At 42.6% G+C, this 15,964-nt stretch overlaps 2 protein-coding genes across 4 annotated transcripts in view; both read left to right on the top strand.

Moving 5' to 3' along the window:
• Positions 1-4,947: 4,947 nt before the first annotated feature.
• On the top strand, positions 4,948-10,298 carry RIPPLY2 (ripply transcriptional repressor 2). The gene is made up of 4 exons (XM_003258289.4): positions 4,948-6,292; positions 6,475-6,553; positions 6,876-6,940; positions 10,025-10,298. The coding sequence occupies exons 1-4, from the start codon at positions 5,928-5,930 to the stop codon at positions 10,170-10,172; spliced, it is 657 nt and encodes a 218-aa protein (XP_003258337.3). The 5' UTR covers positions 4,948-5,927; the 3' UTR covers positions 10,173-10,298.
• The window catches only part of LOC100603380 (cytochrome b5 reductase 4), a 111,449-nt gene continuing 102,045 nt past the window's right edge, over positions 6,561-15,964 (top strand). For 2 of the 3 annotated variants that reach the window (XM_030798240.1, XM_003258288.2), the window contains exon 1: positions 12,413-12,618. In XM_030798240.1, the coding sequence (XP_030654100.1) occupies positions 12,544-12,618 (75 nt within the window). In that variant the 5' untranslated portion in view covers positions 12,413-12,543. Of the gene's footprint in view, positions 6,839-12,412; positions 12,619-15,964 lie in introns of those variants that run through there. The other variant, XM_030798239.1, reaches the window with a different exon arrangement.

Raw genomic sequence — 15,964 nt, 5'->3', positions numbered from 1 at the left:
AAACTTGTTTCCTGGGAGTTCCCAGACCTGGATTATTGTCATCACTGATTCACACACTCCATTCTTATGAGGATTCTCTTCAGGGCTATTGATCTCATTTTTTCCTTCCTCTTTGGGGACCATGAACCATCACCCAGCCCCTGTCTCTCCAGAAGCATCTCCTCTCCTGCCTCCTCTCCTCATTTTATAAACATACTTTTGTCTTTGCACCCTAAAACCAGGATCCCTTTATGGACCCAGCATTCTCCCTCTATTTTTCTTCTCAAAAGAGTAGGTCAACTCACTGTTTTGATTTCTTCTTCACCACTAATCTACAACTCAACTTGCTGTAAAAAAAAAAAAAAAAAAAAGTTCCGTCCCTATACAGTCAAACGATATTGTTCTAAAGCCACTTATAACCCCTTATAAGGGGTTATATTGCCAAATCCAATTAACACTTGTCCTTATCTTATGTGACCTCTTGGTAGCCCTGACTGTGTTGGACCTCTCCTGCCTTACTGGAGTTCTTTCATCCCATGTTTCCACCACACCTGCTTTACTGAAGCACTTTCACACCTTGCTTTACTGAAACTTTCTCTTCTTCTTCTTCTTCTTCTTCTCCTTCTTCTTCTTCTTCTTCTTCTTCTTCTCTTCTTCTTCTTCTTCTTCTTCTTCTTTTCTTCCTCTTCCTCTTCTTCTTCTCCTCCTCCTCCTCCTCTTTCTCCTCCTCCTTCTTCTTTCTTCTTTTCTCTCTTTTTCCTCTTTCTCCTTTCTCTCCTCCTTCCTTCCTTCCTTCTCTCTCTCTCTCTCTTTCTTTCCTTCCAGTCTTGCTTTGTCACCCCACTGCAGCCCCAACTTCCTTGGCTCAAGTGATCCTCTGGCCTCAGCTCCCTGAGTAGCTTGGACTATGGGTATGAACCACCACGCCTGGCTAATTTTTTTAATCTTGTTTTGTAGAGATGAGCTCTCATTATGTTGCCCAGGCTGGTCTTGAACTCCTGAGCTCAAGCGATCCTCCCACCTTGGTGTCCTAAAGTGCAAGGATTACAAGAGTGAGGCACTGTGCCTGGCCTACTGATGCACTTTCTACCAGCTTCACCACTCCTTTTCAGTGAGATAGGTTTTTTGTTTGTTTGTTTGTTTATTTTATTTTGCATATCCTCTCACCTTACAATCAAATGTTGATCTCTAGGCTACTGTCCTTGGTCCTGGACTCAAGCTACAAAATTTCCCTGGGAAAACGAATCAATTCCTATTGTTTTAATCGCCATTTTTTTTGCTGATGACTCTCACATTTAAATCTTTAGCCTTAAATTATCTACTAAACTCCAGACCTCATGTCTCTGGTTGTCCCCTGAATATCTTCTCCACCTACATGTTACTGAGCCTTCCAAAGTCTTAGATCTATTCTGAGTTCTTTTCCTTGGGGTGGCTGTATTTTACATGTAGGAAGGAAGACGAACTGAATATTTAGTAGCCAGAAGGGCAGACGATGGCACCCTTGTATGTTGTTGATTTCTGCTTCTCCTCTTTCTGAACACACGGTAGAATTGCACTTCCTTGCTTTTTGAAATTGGTGTGTCATGTGACCTGTTTTAGCCAGTGAAATGTATGTCCCTTCTAGGCAGAAGCCTCTGAAACCTGGTATGCAGATAATTTTATTCTTTTCTCCTTGTACATCCCAGAGGGAAGAGGCTCCATCAGCTTACATCCTTAAGTGAAGATGATGTAGAGCCGACCTCACACCAACCAAAAATGGATATAGGGCAGGAGTGAAGAATAAGCCCTTGCTATTTCAAGCCTGTGAGATTTTTGAGTTATTTGTTACCACCAAATAGCCCAGCCCAGCCCATCCTGACTGATTTAAGATCCAAAACCAAACTCATTATTTTTTCCTGCACGTCATTAACAGAATAAAACAACATAAGAGGATCTCACCTGCTCTTTATCCTATGCTCCCTGTTTTCTATGTCTGTGTTTGAGCCATCACCATTTACTCACTTACCCGGGCTAGAAACCTGGGAATATATCCAGACACTCCACTTTCAAGTCCTCCTACATTTTATGACTCAAGTAGTTCTTCAGGTTCTATTTCCTAAGTATCCTTCAAATCTATCCCTTCATCTCCATTCTTAGTGCACATCTTACTATCTCTTGCCTAGACTATTACTGTGGCCTTTTAAATGGACTCCCTGTCTCCAGCCTTTCCTAAATCCATTTTCCATATGGCTGCCTGTGTGATTTTTATAAAATGCCATTCCACTTTCCTGCTTAAAATCTTTCATCGGTGCTTACAGAACAAAGTGAAAATGACTTAGCATAGCATTTTAGGCTCTTGATAGTCCAAACCCCTTCTATCTCTTCAGCATCTCTGCTCCAGAGATATCCAGTCCCTTTTCCTCCCACTCCTGAACAACCCAGACAATACCATTCTTTGATTAATCCTTGAAAAATATCAACTTAGATTTGATTTACTCTCTAAGAAGACTTTCCTGGTTATCACAAACAGACATCTTAAGTTCCTCCCACCTATCTGCCTAAAATGCTCTTTTACTATTGAATGTGTCACTTTATTTTTTTTTTTTTTTGGCTTATGTGTTTTTTGTAGTGGCCAGAGTTTGTAATAATTGTAATCTTGTCAAGGATAGGAGGAATACCTTACTGTCCTTACCTGGAAAGCACAGTAGTTAGCACATTACAACCACCTCAAAAAGATTTATTTTTTATTTTTTATTCTCATTTTAAGTTCTGTGGTACATGTGCAGGATGTGCAGGTTTGTTACATAGGTAAACATGTGCCATGGTGGTTTGCTGCACCCATCAACCCATCACCTAGGTATTAAGCCCAGCATACATTAGCTATTTTTCCTAATCTTCTCTCTCCTCCCACTGAGAGGTGACAGCGTGCTGGCAGTCCTCACAGCCCTCGCGCGCTCTCGGTGCTTCCTCTGCCTGGGCTCCCACTTTGGCGGCACTTGAGGAGCCCTTTAGCCCACCGCTGCACTGTGGGAGCCCCTTTCTGGGCTGGCCAAGGCCAGAGCCAGCTCCCTCGGCTTGCAGGGAGGTGTGGAGGGAGAGGCGCGAGCAGGAACCGGGGCTGAGCGTGGCACTTGCGGGCCAGCTGGAGTTCCGTGTGGGCGTGGGCTTGGCGGGACCCGCTCTCGGAGCAGCTGGCTGGCCCTGCTGGCCCCAGGCAATGAGGGGCTTAGCGCCCTGGCCAGCAGCTGCGGAGGGTGTACTGGGTCCCCCAGCAGTGCCAGCCCACCGGCGCTGCACTCAATTTCTCACCAGGCCTTAGCTGCCTTCTGGCGGGGCAGGGCTTGGGACCTGCAGCCCGCCATGCCTGAGCCTCCCACCCCCTCCATGGGCTCCTGTGCCGCCCGAGCCTCCCCGACGAGCACCACCCCCTGCTCCACAGCATCCAGTCCCATCGACCACCCAAGGGCTGAGGAGTGCGAGTGCAGGGCGAGGGACTGGCAGGCAGCTCCACCAGCAGCCCCAGTGTGGGATCCACTGGGTGAAGCCAGCTGGGCTCCTGAGTCTGGTGGAGATGTGGAGAACCTTTATGTCTAGCTCAGGGATTGTAAATACACCAGTCAGCACCCTGTGTCTAGCTCAGGCTCTGTGAATGCACCAGTGGACACTCTGTATCTAGCTGCTCTGGTGGGGCCTTTAAGAACCTTTATGTCTAGCTCAGGGATTGGAAATACACCAATCGGCACTCTGTATCTAGCTCAAGGTTCGTAAACACACCAATCAGCACCCTGTGTCCAGCTCAGGGTTTGTGAATGCACCAATAGACACACTATATCTAGCTGCTCTGGTGGGGCCTTGGAGAACCTTTGTGTGGATACTCCGTATGTAACTGATCTGATGGGGATGTGGAGAACCTTTATATCTAGCTCAGGAATTGTAAATGCACCAATCAGCGCCCTGTCAAAACAGACCACTCGGCTCTACCAATCAGCAGGATGTGGGTGGGGCCAGATAAGAGAATAAAAGCAGGCTGCCTGAGCCAGCAGTGGCAACCCGCTGGGGTCCCCTTCCACACTGTGGAAGCTTTGTTCTTTCGCTCTTTGCAATAAATCTTGCTACTGCTCACTCTTTGGGTCCACACTGCTTTTATGAGCTGTAACACTCACCGCGAAGGTCTGCAGCTTCACTCCTGAGCCAGCGAGACCACGAACCCCCCAGAAGGAAGAAACTCCGAACACATCCGAACATCGGAAGGAACAAACTCCAGACGCGCCACCTTAAGAGCTGTAGCACTCACCGCGAGGGTCCGTGGCTTCATTCTTGAAGTCAGTGAGACCAAGAACCCACCAATTCCAGACACACCACCCTACCCACTGACAGGCCCAGTGTGTTTTTCCCCTCCCTGTGTCCAGGTGTTCTCATTATTCAGCTCCCACTTATAAGTGAGAACATGCAGTGTTTGGTTTTATGTTCCTGCGTTAGTTTGCTGAGGATAAGGCTTCCGGCTCCATCCATGTCTTTGAAAAGGCCATGATCTTGTTCCTTTTTATGGCTGCATAGTAGTTCATGTTGTGTATGTACCACGTTTTCTTTATCCAGTCTATTACTGATGGGCATTTGAGTTGATTCCATCTTTGCTATTGCAAATAGTGCTGCAATGAACATATGCATACAAACATTATGCATGCATCTTTGTAAAATAATGATTGATATTCCTTTGCTTATATACCTAGTAATGGGATTGCTAGGTCAAATGGTATTTCTGGTTCTAGGTCTTTGAGGAATCACCACACCATCTTCCACAATGATTTAACTAGTTTACATTATGGAACGGAAATAATAAGCCCTTTTATCAGAAAGGATAACATCTGTTAAGGCCTTATATTTTTTTACGTAGCTTAAAATCTGTTGAAGGCTTACTATATGTCAGGCACTGCAAAACGCATTCTATAAGCTTTATTTTATTTAGCCTAGCAATAACTGTAGGGGATGCAGACATGCATTAGGTATCTATCCTTACTGATTTTCTTATCAGAAGCAACCCAAATCTCACCTTCCTGGCAGGTAGATCATTATAGGCTCTTAGCTACTATTAATAATTAAATTATTTTCCTATGCAGTAGCTGAATGACTAGCAGAGACAACTATAATTTACAATCAAGATTTTTGTCTAAAATTTTAAGAGAAAGTCCAGTTTTATTATTTAAAACATTTTGAAAAAAATTAATAACATTTATATATCATCTTTCCCTCGATGCATAACACTTTTTACAGTTTAGTGGTAGATAACTGAGGGGTAACTCAAATCAGAGAAACAGGGGTGCAGACATTTGATTAACTTGTCTCATATCATAACTTTTCAAGATTTCATTATCATGCCACAACACTGCCCTCAAAAAAGAGTTTTCTAATTACCATTGAAGGACAAAATACCAAGTAGTGACAGAGGTGTATAGACGAACTCAAAAGTTATTGTAGGAGGATACTGATAAAATATTGGGGAAAATCACAAAAGACACGAGAAGATAATTTAGAGTGATATGCCCAAATCACATGACTCCAGTCTCTGGCTCTCTTAGCCAGAACAGCGAATCTTTTACAATTACCTCTTGTTGCCAATAATTTTCTATTATCTTCAAATAACAACAGGCTGGAGTATGAACCTAGTTTATCAATACATTTTTTAAAAACCGACATTCGTTTCTTAAGGAGTCCATCCATTCACCCATTTTTAAAAAAATTGTTCCAGGAAGAGGAATGAAGTTTATTCCTTTGAATTCTAGTCTGCACCCCAGCTTTTAGAACAGGGGATGCAGAACCAGTTGATTTGCCCCAGGCCAAGTCCTGAGTCTCCAGCGATTCAAGCAATTAACCAGTCACTTGGCCTTTTTGCAGAAATACACAAAACGTGTAGACTCGCTTAATTCCATCTCCTCCTGGCCTCTTCACATGGAAATTGGCTGCTCAGGCGAATGTTGTTTTTCACCGCAGCCATGTGTCGAAGGGCGATTAACATTCGCTGGACAAAACCCTGTCCCGGGCCATTTGGGGGTTGCACGCGTTCACACCCGGGGCTCAGCCCGGTGCGCCTTCACGCGCAGCCTTTTTGTTTATGCGGCTGGCAGGGGAGAGGGGCGGAGAGGCAGCGAACCTCTCAATGTGCAGCAGGCCTCCAGGACTATATAAAGCTCGGGTCTCGGACCTACTGGAACTGGCCAAGGTTGCCCGCGAGCTGGCAGCGGCCTTCCGCCCAGCTCTGCGGCGTCATGGAGACAGCAGGAGGCGCGGAGGGCACGGCCACCGACGGCCCCACGCGGCGCGCGGGCGCGGACTCCGGGTAGGCTTCTCGGCGCTGCTCTGCGCCTCCCAGCTTCCCCCGTCTCTCCCGCCTGCGCCTCCCCAGCTCCTCCCCTCCACCTCTCCATCCCCCACTCCCCGGTGCCAGCGCTCGGCTTCGGCGGATTCTCCCGGGTCTGGGCTCACGTCTCCTCTGCGCGCCTTGCGCTCCCCATCCCGCAGACACGCAGGCTTCTGGAGACCCTGGGTGGACGGCGGCGGCGAGAAAGAAGAGGACACGCCGAACCACGCCGCGGAGGCGGTGAGTGAGCCACGCGTCTCAGGCCGCGCCTCCCAAGGGTGCAGAAGATCGACCAGGGCTCTCGGGACGCAGGGCCTGAGAGAGACATGCGAGACACCGGTCCTGCCTCTCGCTTTACATCCCGCCTGCCGGTGGCCATAGAGGTGCCGACGCGGCGGATGTGTCCTCTGGAGCAATGGGCCACAGGCACCCGGCCGGGAGCGAGGCTGCTGAGAGCCCTGGGGTTCCATTCCCAGCGGGCACGAGGAGCACTGGGTCGTGCACGTTTCCACTTTCTAGAAGGAGGTGGGTGATAACTGGATTCACTTCCTTTCCTCTCCAGATGCCCGATGGCCCTGGAATGACCGCAGCCTCAGGAAAGCTTTCCCAATTCAGGCACCCAGTCAGGTGAGTGACAGGCCTCGCCGAAGGTCTCCCGCTCCTCCAGCCCCAGGGAGGAGCCAGGGGCATCGCGCAGCCCAGCTCCGCAGCTGGTCCTGCAGTCTCTCTCTCTCTCTCTCTCTGAAAATCTGGCTTCAAGGTTACTTATCTTCTCACTCATCAAATTGAAAAAGGTAGGGGTTCACGGTCTCATGTAAAGGGACTATTGATCAATATATATTCAGTGAACTTGAGGAATATATTATGAAGAGGGAAAGGGGATGATACGGTAAAAGAGCGGTGACATCTTGTGCTGGCAAAACAGTTTTTGTTTTTAAATCCTAAAGGGTTCGAATGAAATGGACTTCACATCAGGCAGAGTGTGTATGCTGCTTTTGTCTTACAATCTGGAAGGAAGAATGGGATTAACAGTTACAGTCTTACAGCAAATCAAGTTTGCCGAGTAGGAAAAAATAGAAATGTAATGAAAATCCTAAAGATTACTGAGGATGGTTATAGAAAGGGTCAAAAGTTATTTAACATGCAGAGCTAGTTTACTGTTCCTAGCCACAGGAAGTCAGCCTTTATCTAAGATGCTGTGTCACTTTTATTCAGGTGAAATGTTAATAATTCTGCAGTTTTCCTGCCTCCGAGAGCTGTTAAATGCAGAGCTGAATGATGTTTGTAAAGTGCCCGTGGTCATAAATAGCACACAGAAGTCATTACATCTAATTTCCTACCATGTACTAGCACTGGTGAAGGACACAGGAGAAAGCAGTCACAGCACATGGCAAGTGTTGTAATGCAGTTTAGTTTGGTTAGTTTTATAAGTATGGGCAGGGCACGAAGTGCCTAAATCTGTCAGTGGTAGGGGAAAGGGTCAGAGAAGTGTATAAGTTGTGATTACCTGGTTGAGTCTTGGAAAAGTTAGTCAGATGAATGGGAAGTGGGAGCAAAATAAATAGCACTGGAAAAGAGAAGCAGGGTCATGAAACGGTGTGGCTCCTTGTGGGAACTCCAAGGAGTTTAGGTGTGTGAAGTTGTGGTCATTTTAGGGTAATCAGAGGCCAAATCTTGCACACTCGTGTACAGTTTTGTCCTGATACTGTATGTAGTGTTGGGAACCCATGGGCTTTATTCCGAAGGTAGTCCTGGGGGTTATATGTTAAATAGGCTTAGTCAGGACATCAAAAGTAAAACTGGAAGTTCTGCAATTTTTCAGGCAAGAAATAATGATGAGCCATTGTAAGACAGTGGAAGTGAGGGTGAGACTGGGTGAATCTAGGAAATACTTGGATGACAAAGTAGATTAGGCTTTATAATGTATTGGATATGGTAGATGAAGAAGAGGTAAAAGGCCAGAATGGTTCCTAAGTTTGTGGCTGGTCAGCAGGTGAATGCTGTACTAAAAGAATGTAAATTAGGGCCAAAAACAGATTTGGGAGGTGAGACCATGAGTCAAGTTTTCCACTTATCATATTTAATGTGCCTATGGGGCATCCAAAGAGTGATATCCTGTAGAGAGCTGCATACGTAAGTTAGGGGCCCAGAGTCAAGATCTTAAGTGGAAATACAGACTTGGGAGTCCATGGTAAATGTAGGGTGGGGAAATCATGACAGTGGGCCAGGTCATCCTAGTTTGTTTAGAGGGAGGGCTGATGTTCTCAATGAAAACCTGAGGGAAGGCCAGCATCTCACCAGTACACAGAGAAAGACAGGTCCACATAGGAGACTGAGAAGAATCAGAACAGGAAGAAACTCAGAAAAGTATGTGGGCCCTGGGAGAAAAATGGACCACAGTGAGAAATTCTGGACAGAGTATCATAAGGACTAAACAGCATTCTTTGGGTTTGCCAGTTCCAGTTATCCATTAGGAAATAAATTGTTTCTTATATAAGAAATTCCTTTCTTTTCTGTAGTACGGTTACAATTTAATTGTGCTTCTCTTATATTTTATTTTTATTCATTTATATCTTGACTAATATAGTGTGTTTTATTCTTTTTATTCAGCTGTCAACTTTTTGAGGGTAGGGACCATGATTTATTCGTCTTTAAATTGTGAATTATGTTGAAACAAGGGATCACTAAAATATTTATTGAATGACTGAATAATTGATAGTTACTTGTTTAAGCATCAAAAATAGAAACTTTTTAATGAGTTTGCTGGAAACATTTATAAACTGCATTGTTTGTTTTTCTGCCTTTTAAAGTGAAGCATACTGAACATAATGTAATCTTCCATTTGTTGGAATGACTCCATTGTATGGATACATGGGCTGTTTACCCTACACTAAAATGACTGCACTGTACTTGGTGATTCAGCCTTATCTCTCCTCTTTCTTTTCCTTGATGAAGACCAGAAGGCAAGATTAGTATTTGTCAGATTTTTGAAATTCTGAGGTAATCATACTTACATGCCAGTTATTTATATAAAACATATATAATTTCTCAATATTTCATATGATATTCACAAATTTAGTTGAATGGGGAGAAGACAGGCAGATAGAATCAAAGTTGAGGTCAGAAGTAGTCTTTCTATGCCTCAAGTTGTGAGTCCATAGACAAAAATTTTAAAATACTGGTTTTTATACATTTTTAAACTTACATTGTCTACTTCTATAAGAGTTAAATCTGTGAGTTTTAAGTAAGATAATAGGTGATTTCCACCTTTCTGTAAGGTGCATATTTTGTCATCTTTATAAAGCTGGCTATCATTAAAGTTTTTAATGTAGTGGTAGAACTCAATTCATTTTTTCCAAAGGAATTTAGAAACTGGGAGACAAATCTTCTATGTATTATAAGAATAAATATATCCATAATGTACAAAGTAAGGTAAACATTGATCTTGTGCTTATCCAGGGTTTAGTGTGAATTTGTTTGATCCAATTTACAGCTTCAATAAAGATTTAAAATAATCAAACAGTTATTGATACTTGGGCAAGTAGATTCCATGAAAGCTGCGATAGTAGCATATTTTAACTCTATATCTTAAGGCTATATCCAAATGTATAAGTCAATTGTTAAATATATGGAGCTCTTGAAATTTGACCATTTCATGAGTTTAAAGATTCTGAATGTGAAAAAATAAAACATGTTGTCTGCTTCTTTCAGACTATTTTGGCCAAAATCAAAATGTTATGATTACTTATATCAAGAAGCAGAAGCTCTTCTGAAAAATTTTCCAATTCAAGCCACAATTTCATTTTATGAAGATTCTGATAGCGAAGATGAAATTGAGGAGCTGACCTGTGAAAATTAATGTGATTAGCTACTTTTGATTATATCCAAAGCTCGTAGGGTTTAAATTTAGTGTACAAATGTATCATAATTATTTTAAACTAATTTATTTGTATATAAATTATTAATAAAATGAAATATTTTGTAATTATTCTGGTATTTGGCCTTTTCTTTATCTCTACACTAGAATTGAATGTTGGAATCTAAAACAGGTGCCATCTACAAATGTCTTGATTGTATTATAAATATTTGGGGCTTACAAAGAATAAATTTTTCTCTGTTAAATTGCAAATTTATATTTAGTTATAATTTTGCAAAGAATGACAGTATTTAATTCTCAAGACTGAATCTGCTATTTTAACATCTGCTATTTCCTACTGATGCCAGTTGGATGTTGTAGTTACAGATTAATATTATCTTATTAGATAATGAAGAAAATAGCCTTATGTTAGAAATCACTCATTTATTAGTAAAGGTTTCTTAGCAGATGGAGAAAAACACATTAAATCATTTCCTCTAATTGAAAAAGGGAATCAATCTTAGGGCTTTTAAGTTATAGATATTTTAAATAAATGATGAGCAAAGTAACTCTTATTTTAATACTCCTCTTCAGTCCTTAAATCCAGTAGTAAAATAGTATGGATGTTTAATACTTAATGTACTACATTGAGGGATCCCTAGAATTAAAACAAAACGTTTAAATTTGAGTGATTGATATGGAGTCTAAAAAAGTGGGGTCTAAAGGCCAGAAGTTGATAGTATCTTCCATTTCTGTACAAAGGGGAGCTAAGAAATTTGGAAGGTATGGAACATTCTTCAACAATATTAACTTTTCCTCGCTCTGGTTCTCTGCTTTTGATCTTCTTATCTAAATGTTTTCTCATGAGAAGTGAAATAAGTCTCAGTGATTACTTTTTCTTATGTAGACTCTAGAAGAATATGTCATCATTTAATGAGCGAGAACACAGAAGCAATTTGCAAGGTCAAAGTAATACAGTTAATTATAGTCATGATGTTCTTTTAGCTCAAATTCAGTCTTCTCATAATAAGCATTTCAATTGCAAATAAAAATGATAGAGGTGAATGTCATAGGTGGCTACCTTTTTTGAATGGCCACATATAGTCACACACTTTTTCTTCTGATTCTGCAAACATAGCCTTGATTTTTTAGGCACTTTAAGAACTAAGTAGTTAAACAGAGAAAGTTTAAAGCATGACAATATGTTCAGAGTTAGGAAAAGTTGGTAATTGAAGGAGGATGGGGAGGATTATTTAGAACTGTTTCTTCTCCTGAAAACTTTCTCCCTTATTGGATTCTACTCTCAAGATCTATGTGTTCCCCAAGGGACACAAAACAACCAAACAAACAAAAAACATCAGATTTTGAGCATTAGAGCCTGGTGTTTACCTGCACAGTGTTTGTCATTTTCCCATTAATATGTTGGAATAGCACAAACAGCCACTGCCACTTATTCAGTACCTAATATTAACCAGGCACTGCAGTATGTAGTTTACATACGATCCTTTAATCTTTAATAAACCCATTATGCAGATGGAGAAAATGAGACTTTGAGATACTAAAGTAACTTGCATAAGACGGCTTAGTCATTAAGTGCAGGGATGGCATGCAAACCAAATCTGACTTTTAAACGTTGCTTCATCACCACGGCTGGAGGTGAGCTGCATCAGTACACAATTCCCAGGGAAGACAGGAAGTTACATAAGGAGGGAGAATTTGTGAGTGGGTGAATAGAGCAGAAGGAGACTTTACTAACGTCTTTCGCGCATTCATTAGCCCTCAGCATGCTTAAAGTTGAGGTTTAAGGATGCTTAAAGCTGAGGTTTTCTTCTTACCCCGCAGTAGTGGCTGTTGACATTTGATATTTTTGCTCTTGAAGGTGTGAGATGCTCTTTCCAGTACAGCCTAGTGCCTTACAGGAAAGAATCAGAGAAACTAAAATTCGTTTTAGTCCATATTTCCAGTAGTGTGTTTTAGTCCATATTTCCAGTAGTGTGATGGTACTGCTTCACAATGAACAGACATTGCTGTTCCGGGTTAACAAGACTAAGAATTTGTTCCCAGATTCGGTCAGCACCAAGGCCAAGGAACAGCTTCACTCTCTCATCTTTCCACGGAATAGCTGTCACCATGCTCCGGTGCTGAAGTTCGGGACGCGGAACTAGCTGAGCATGCGTACTTCCTTCCTGCCGGCCCTCCCTCCGTCCCGTTGGCTCCGCCCACCGCGGACGTGTTGCGTCAGAACGCGTCTCACCCCTGGCGACCCCGGAAGTGGGTCGGGGGCTTGGCCTCTGCCCGGCCACAGAGCCGGAGCTGGAGGTGCTATCCCGTCCGGCGGCCATCCCCGGGCAGGGCCCGGGGCCGGGGTTTGAAGATGCTGAACGTCCCTTCCCAGTCTTTCCCGGCCCCCAGGTCGCAGCAGCGTGTCGCCTCCGGGGGGCGTAGCAAGGTAAGCGGGTGGCTCCGTGAGTCTCTCCCGTCGCTGCGTTTCGAGCTTTGGCAGTGTGTTCTCTTCTTCCGCCCCAACTCCCAGCTCCTGCTCCCCTCTCTGAGCTGTCGTTCCCTGCTGTCCTTGCCGGAAACCTCTTTCTGATTCCACTCTGTCTACAGTCCCTAAACTCTCCTTACCTCCCTCCCTTTCCCCTAGTAGCCCCTCTTCTTTGTGGTCCTTCATCCCGCTCTATCCGTTCCCTTCCTCCAAGTCCTTTCCCGCGATTTAAATTTATATGACAGAGCCAGGCACTGTGCTTGCGGGATTGTAGGCGCTCGGTATCAGCCTCCTTCCCTCAACCTCATCTCCTCCCTGGTCTTTTGTTCTTCACTTCCTGAAGGAGTTGTACCACATCACTCAATGTGGGTTCCCTCGCAGGAGGGAAAGGCTTGGCGGTGGCGACAGTGACCGTCGGTGCAAGGATGGGGACTTCTGGCGCTGGGGAGCTGGGTCACGTTTACAGACACTATCCAAGTCACACTGCCTTTCTTTCTTCCCCTGGTACCTGATTGTTCTGTTATTGCCTTTTCTACTAGTATCACTTGCTAACTTCGAAGCAAATATAATACTCTGGAGTTTTTGTTGAGCACAGTTGCTGTTAGCAACAGGTGGAATACTGTACGGATATATTTCATATTTGCAAAATTCAATAAAAATTGTGTTCTTTGTTCTTTTGCGAATGTTGTTTGTTCCTATTTGTTAGTTCCTCATTCTGTAACCATATCTTTATCTTTCGTTTGTGACACTTCCACTTACTTGGGCCACTCGGTTAACTCTTGAGTCTTAGCATCATGTGGAACCCTTAATCGATTTTCTTATTTTTCTCCACTTCGACCTGGCGTTCTGATTCTAGTTCAGAATGAATATAGGTTCAGGGATCTGTAGTTTTCATTAGCTTTCCAGAGATTTCTTAAGTACTTACGGGTGGCCGTGTATATTCTCAGTGCTTTACATGTATTAACTTTGATCTTCACAATTATCCTGTGAAGTGAAAGCTTTTATTGTCTCTTTCACAGAAAAGGAAACTGGCTAAGAAATGTTGCCCTAAATTGTGTAGGCTTGTGTTGTGGTTCTGTTGTGAAATTTCATTTACTGATTGATATATCAATCATCTAGCCATCCAATCATGTATATTTTTCTCACTGCTTTTTGACCTATTTCTTGAAGCTAAATACTTGACTGAATAACATAGTCTTTCCAGAGAGAATCTCTGAATTAGAATATGAGTTGCTGCCCTTCTTCGTGAAAAATACCAGCTGTGTTCTTAGCATCCATTTAAAGGAGAAAACTTAGAAGCAAAGACAAAAAGTCACACAGGGGGCGATGGCAAAGGTGGGTCTTTGGTCCAAAAAGAGAACAAAATAAGATTATTGTGCAATTCTAAGGAAAACTCAGACTCCACTCTTTTTCCTCTTTTCTTTGTGAAACAAGATGATGCTGAGAATGTAAAAACTGAGTCAGGTTTGGATGAAATGGGTAGAGGTTGAGAAAATAGAACCTAGTTGGGAAGGTTGTATATTATACAAAAGGTTCTCAAATAGTGTTGTTTCATTCAACAGCATTTAGTTATAATATTGATGAGAAAAAAAAAATTCGTTTCGGCCGGGGCCACTGTCTTTGGAGTTTGCACGCTCTGTGTCTGCGTGGGTTTTCTCTGGGTACTCTGGTTTCCTGCTACAGCCCAAAGACATGCAAGTTAGGTTAATTGGTGTGTCTAAATGGTCCCAGTCTGCGTGAATATTGGGTGTGTATGAGTGTGCCTTGCCATAGGGTGGCATCCTGTCCGGGGTCGGTTCCTGCCTTGTGCCCTCAGCTACTGGGATAGGCTCTGACTACCAGTGACATTGAACTGGAATAATTGGGTAAATAATTATCTTACTTGTTTTTTAATTAATCTTTCTTAAATGTATATATAGCTAACATTTCTTTCAGTGTTTAATATTAGAAGTATTTTGGTCTTTATTTAGAAGTCTGATGATGTTTTTGTGACCAGAAATATGCTGCAGGAACTTTTGTTTATGTCAATTAACCCACGGTAAATTAGTTTCGTTGTACATAGTTTAGTTTCCAAGCACCTAGTGACCAGCTTAAGTGAAGACTTATTGTAATTTTTTAAAGGCACAGATTTTGAAGTGAGAAAGACCTAGATTCTTTTACCATATCTGCCAGTTAATCTCTTTGAGTCTGTTTCCTCAGATGTAAATGAGAATAACAGTACCCATTTTATAGGATTGTTCATAGGATTCCATGAGATAATGTTTCTCTTAGCACAGCCTTGGTAAGCACCCAGTAAATGCTACTTGTCCTGAGGCTTTGATTCAGATCTCACAGATTTGAGTGTGACACAGAATATGCACTCAACATGTGATACTTATTGTTTCTATTAATACTAGTAAACAAATACTGAGAACCTACCGTATGCTGGAGTTTGTGCTCTCTGATTTCAAGGTGTTTAGTCTCATAGGTTGCATGAAGTAGTGAACATTCAGTTATAACGTCATAAGTAGTACAACAGGGTGTTATGACCACTAAGGAGTTGAGGATCAGAGAAGCCTTCCAGAGGAATTAATGGGAGTTAAAGTGAGGTTGATCCATGCAGGGAAAGCAACACTACCATAAGCAAGGACTTGACAGCAATAAAGGAATCAAATAATCAGTTCCCATTTGGCCAAAGTATATAATCGAAAGGAGCAAAAGTTAGAACATGGAGCTAGTACGGTCAACTGAGACCTGATTGTGAAGACCTGGTAAATCCCTAGGGAATTTAGAGACGTTGTTATAAGGTGACCTGAGGAGCCACTGAAGGAGGGAGAGCCTGTGATTAGATTTGCATTTCCGAAAGATTGCTTTAACTCTCCTGTGGATTATGGAATGGAGAGAGGTGAGTGATTTTAGTTTGGGATGGGAAAGGTCATTTTCTCACACTTCATTTATTGGGATCAAGAGACCTAGAGTTTCAGTGATAGCCAGAATGGAATGATGTAGATTGACAGGATGGAATGTGAAAGGCACCACAGACCTATTAACTTGTTACTTTGGGAGTAAAAGGATGTCTAAAATAGGTATGATTCAGGAAAGTGAGATATGTAAACATCCTTGAATGTGTCTGCTTTTACATTAAACATTCTTCTGTTACTACGTTACAAATTAGTCAGGCAAGCTTAGTTCCATAGAGATATCTTGAAAATGTTCTGGTCAAAGTACTAAAAATACTTCTCATCTGAAAACTTTGAAAATGTGTTTTATAAAACAAAACAAAATAAAAACCCAAACCATCCTGTTACCAAGTTCCCTAGGCAAGGGT

Source organism: Nomascus leucogenys, chromosome 18 (genome assembly GCF_006542625.1).
Source record: "Nomascus leucogenys isolate Asia chromosome 18, Asia_NLE_v1, whole genome shotgun sequence".
In the NCBI taxonomy this organism is placed as follows: Eukaryota; Metazoa; Chordata; class Mammalia; order Primates; family Hylobatidae; genus Nomascus; species Nomascus leucogenys.
This window is presented reverse-complemented; position numbering and strand designations above follow the sequence as displayed.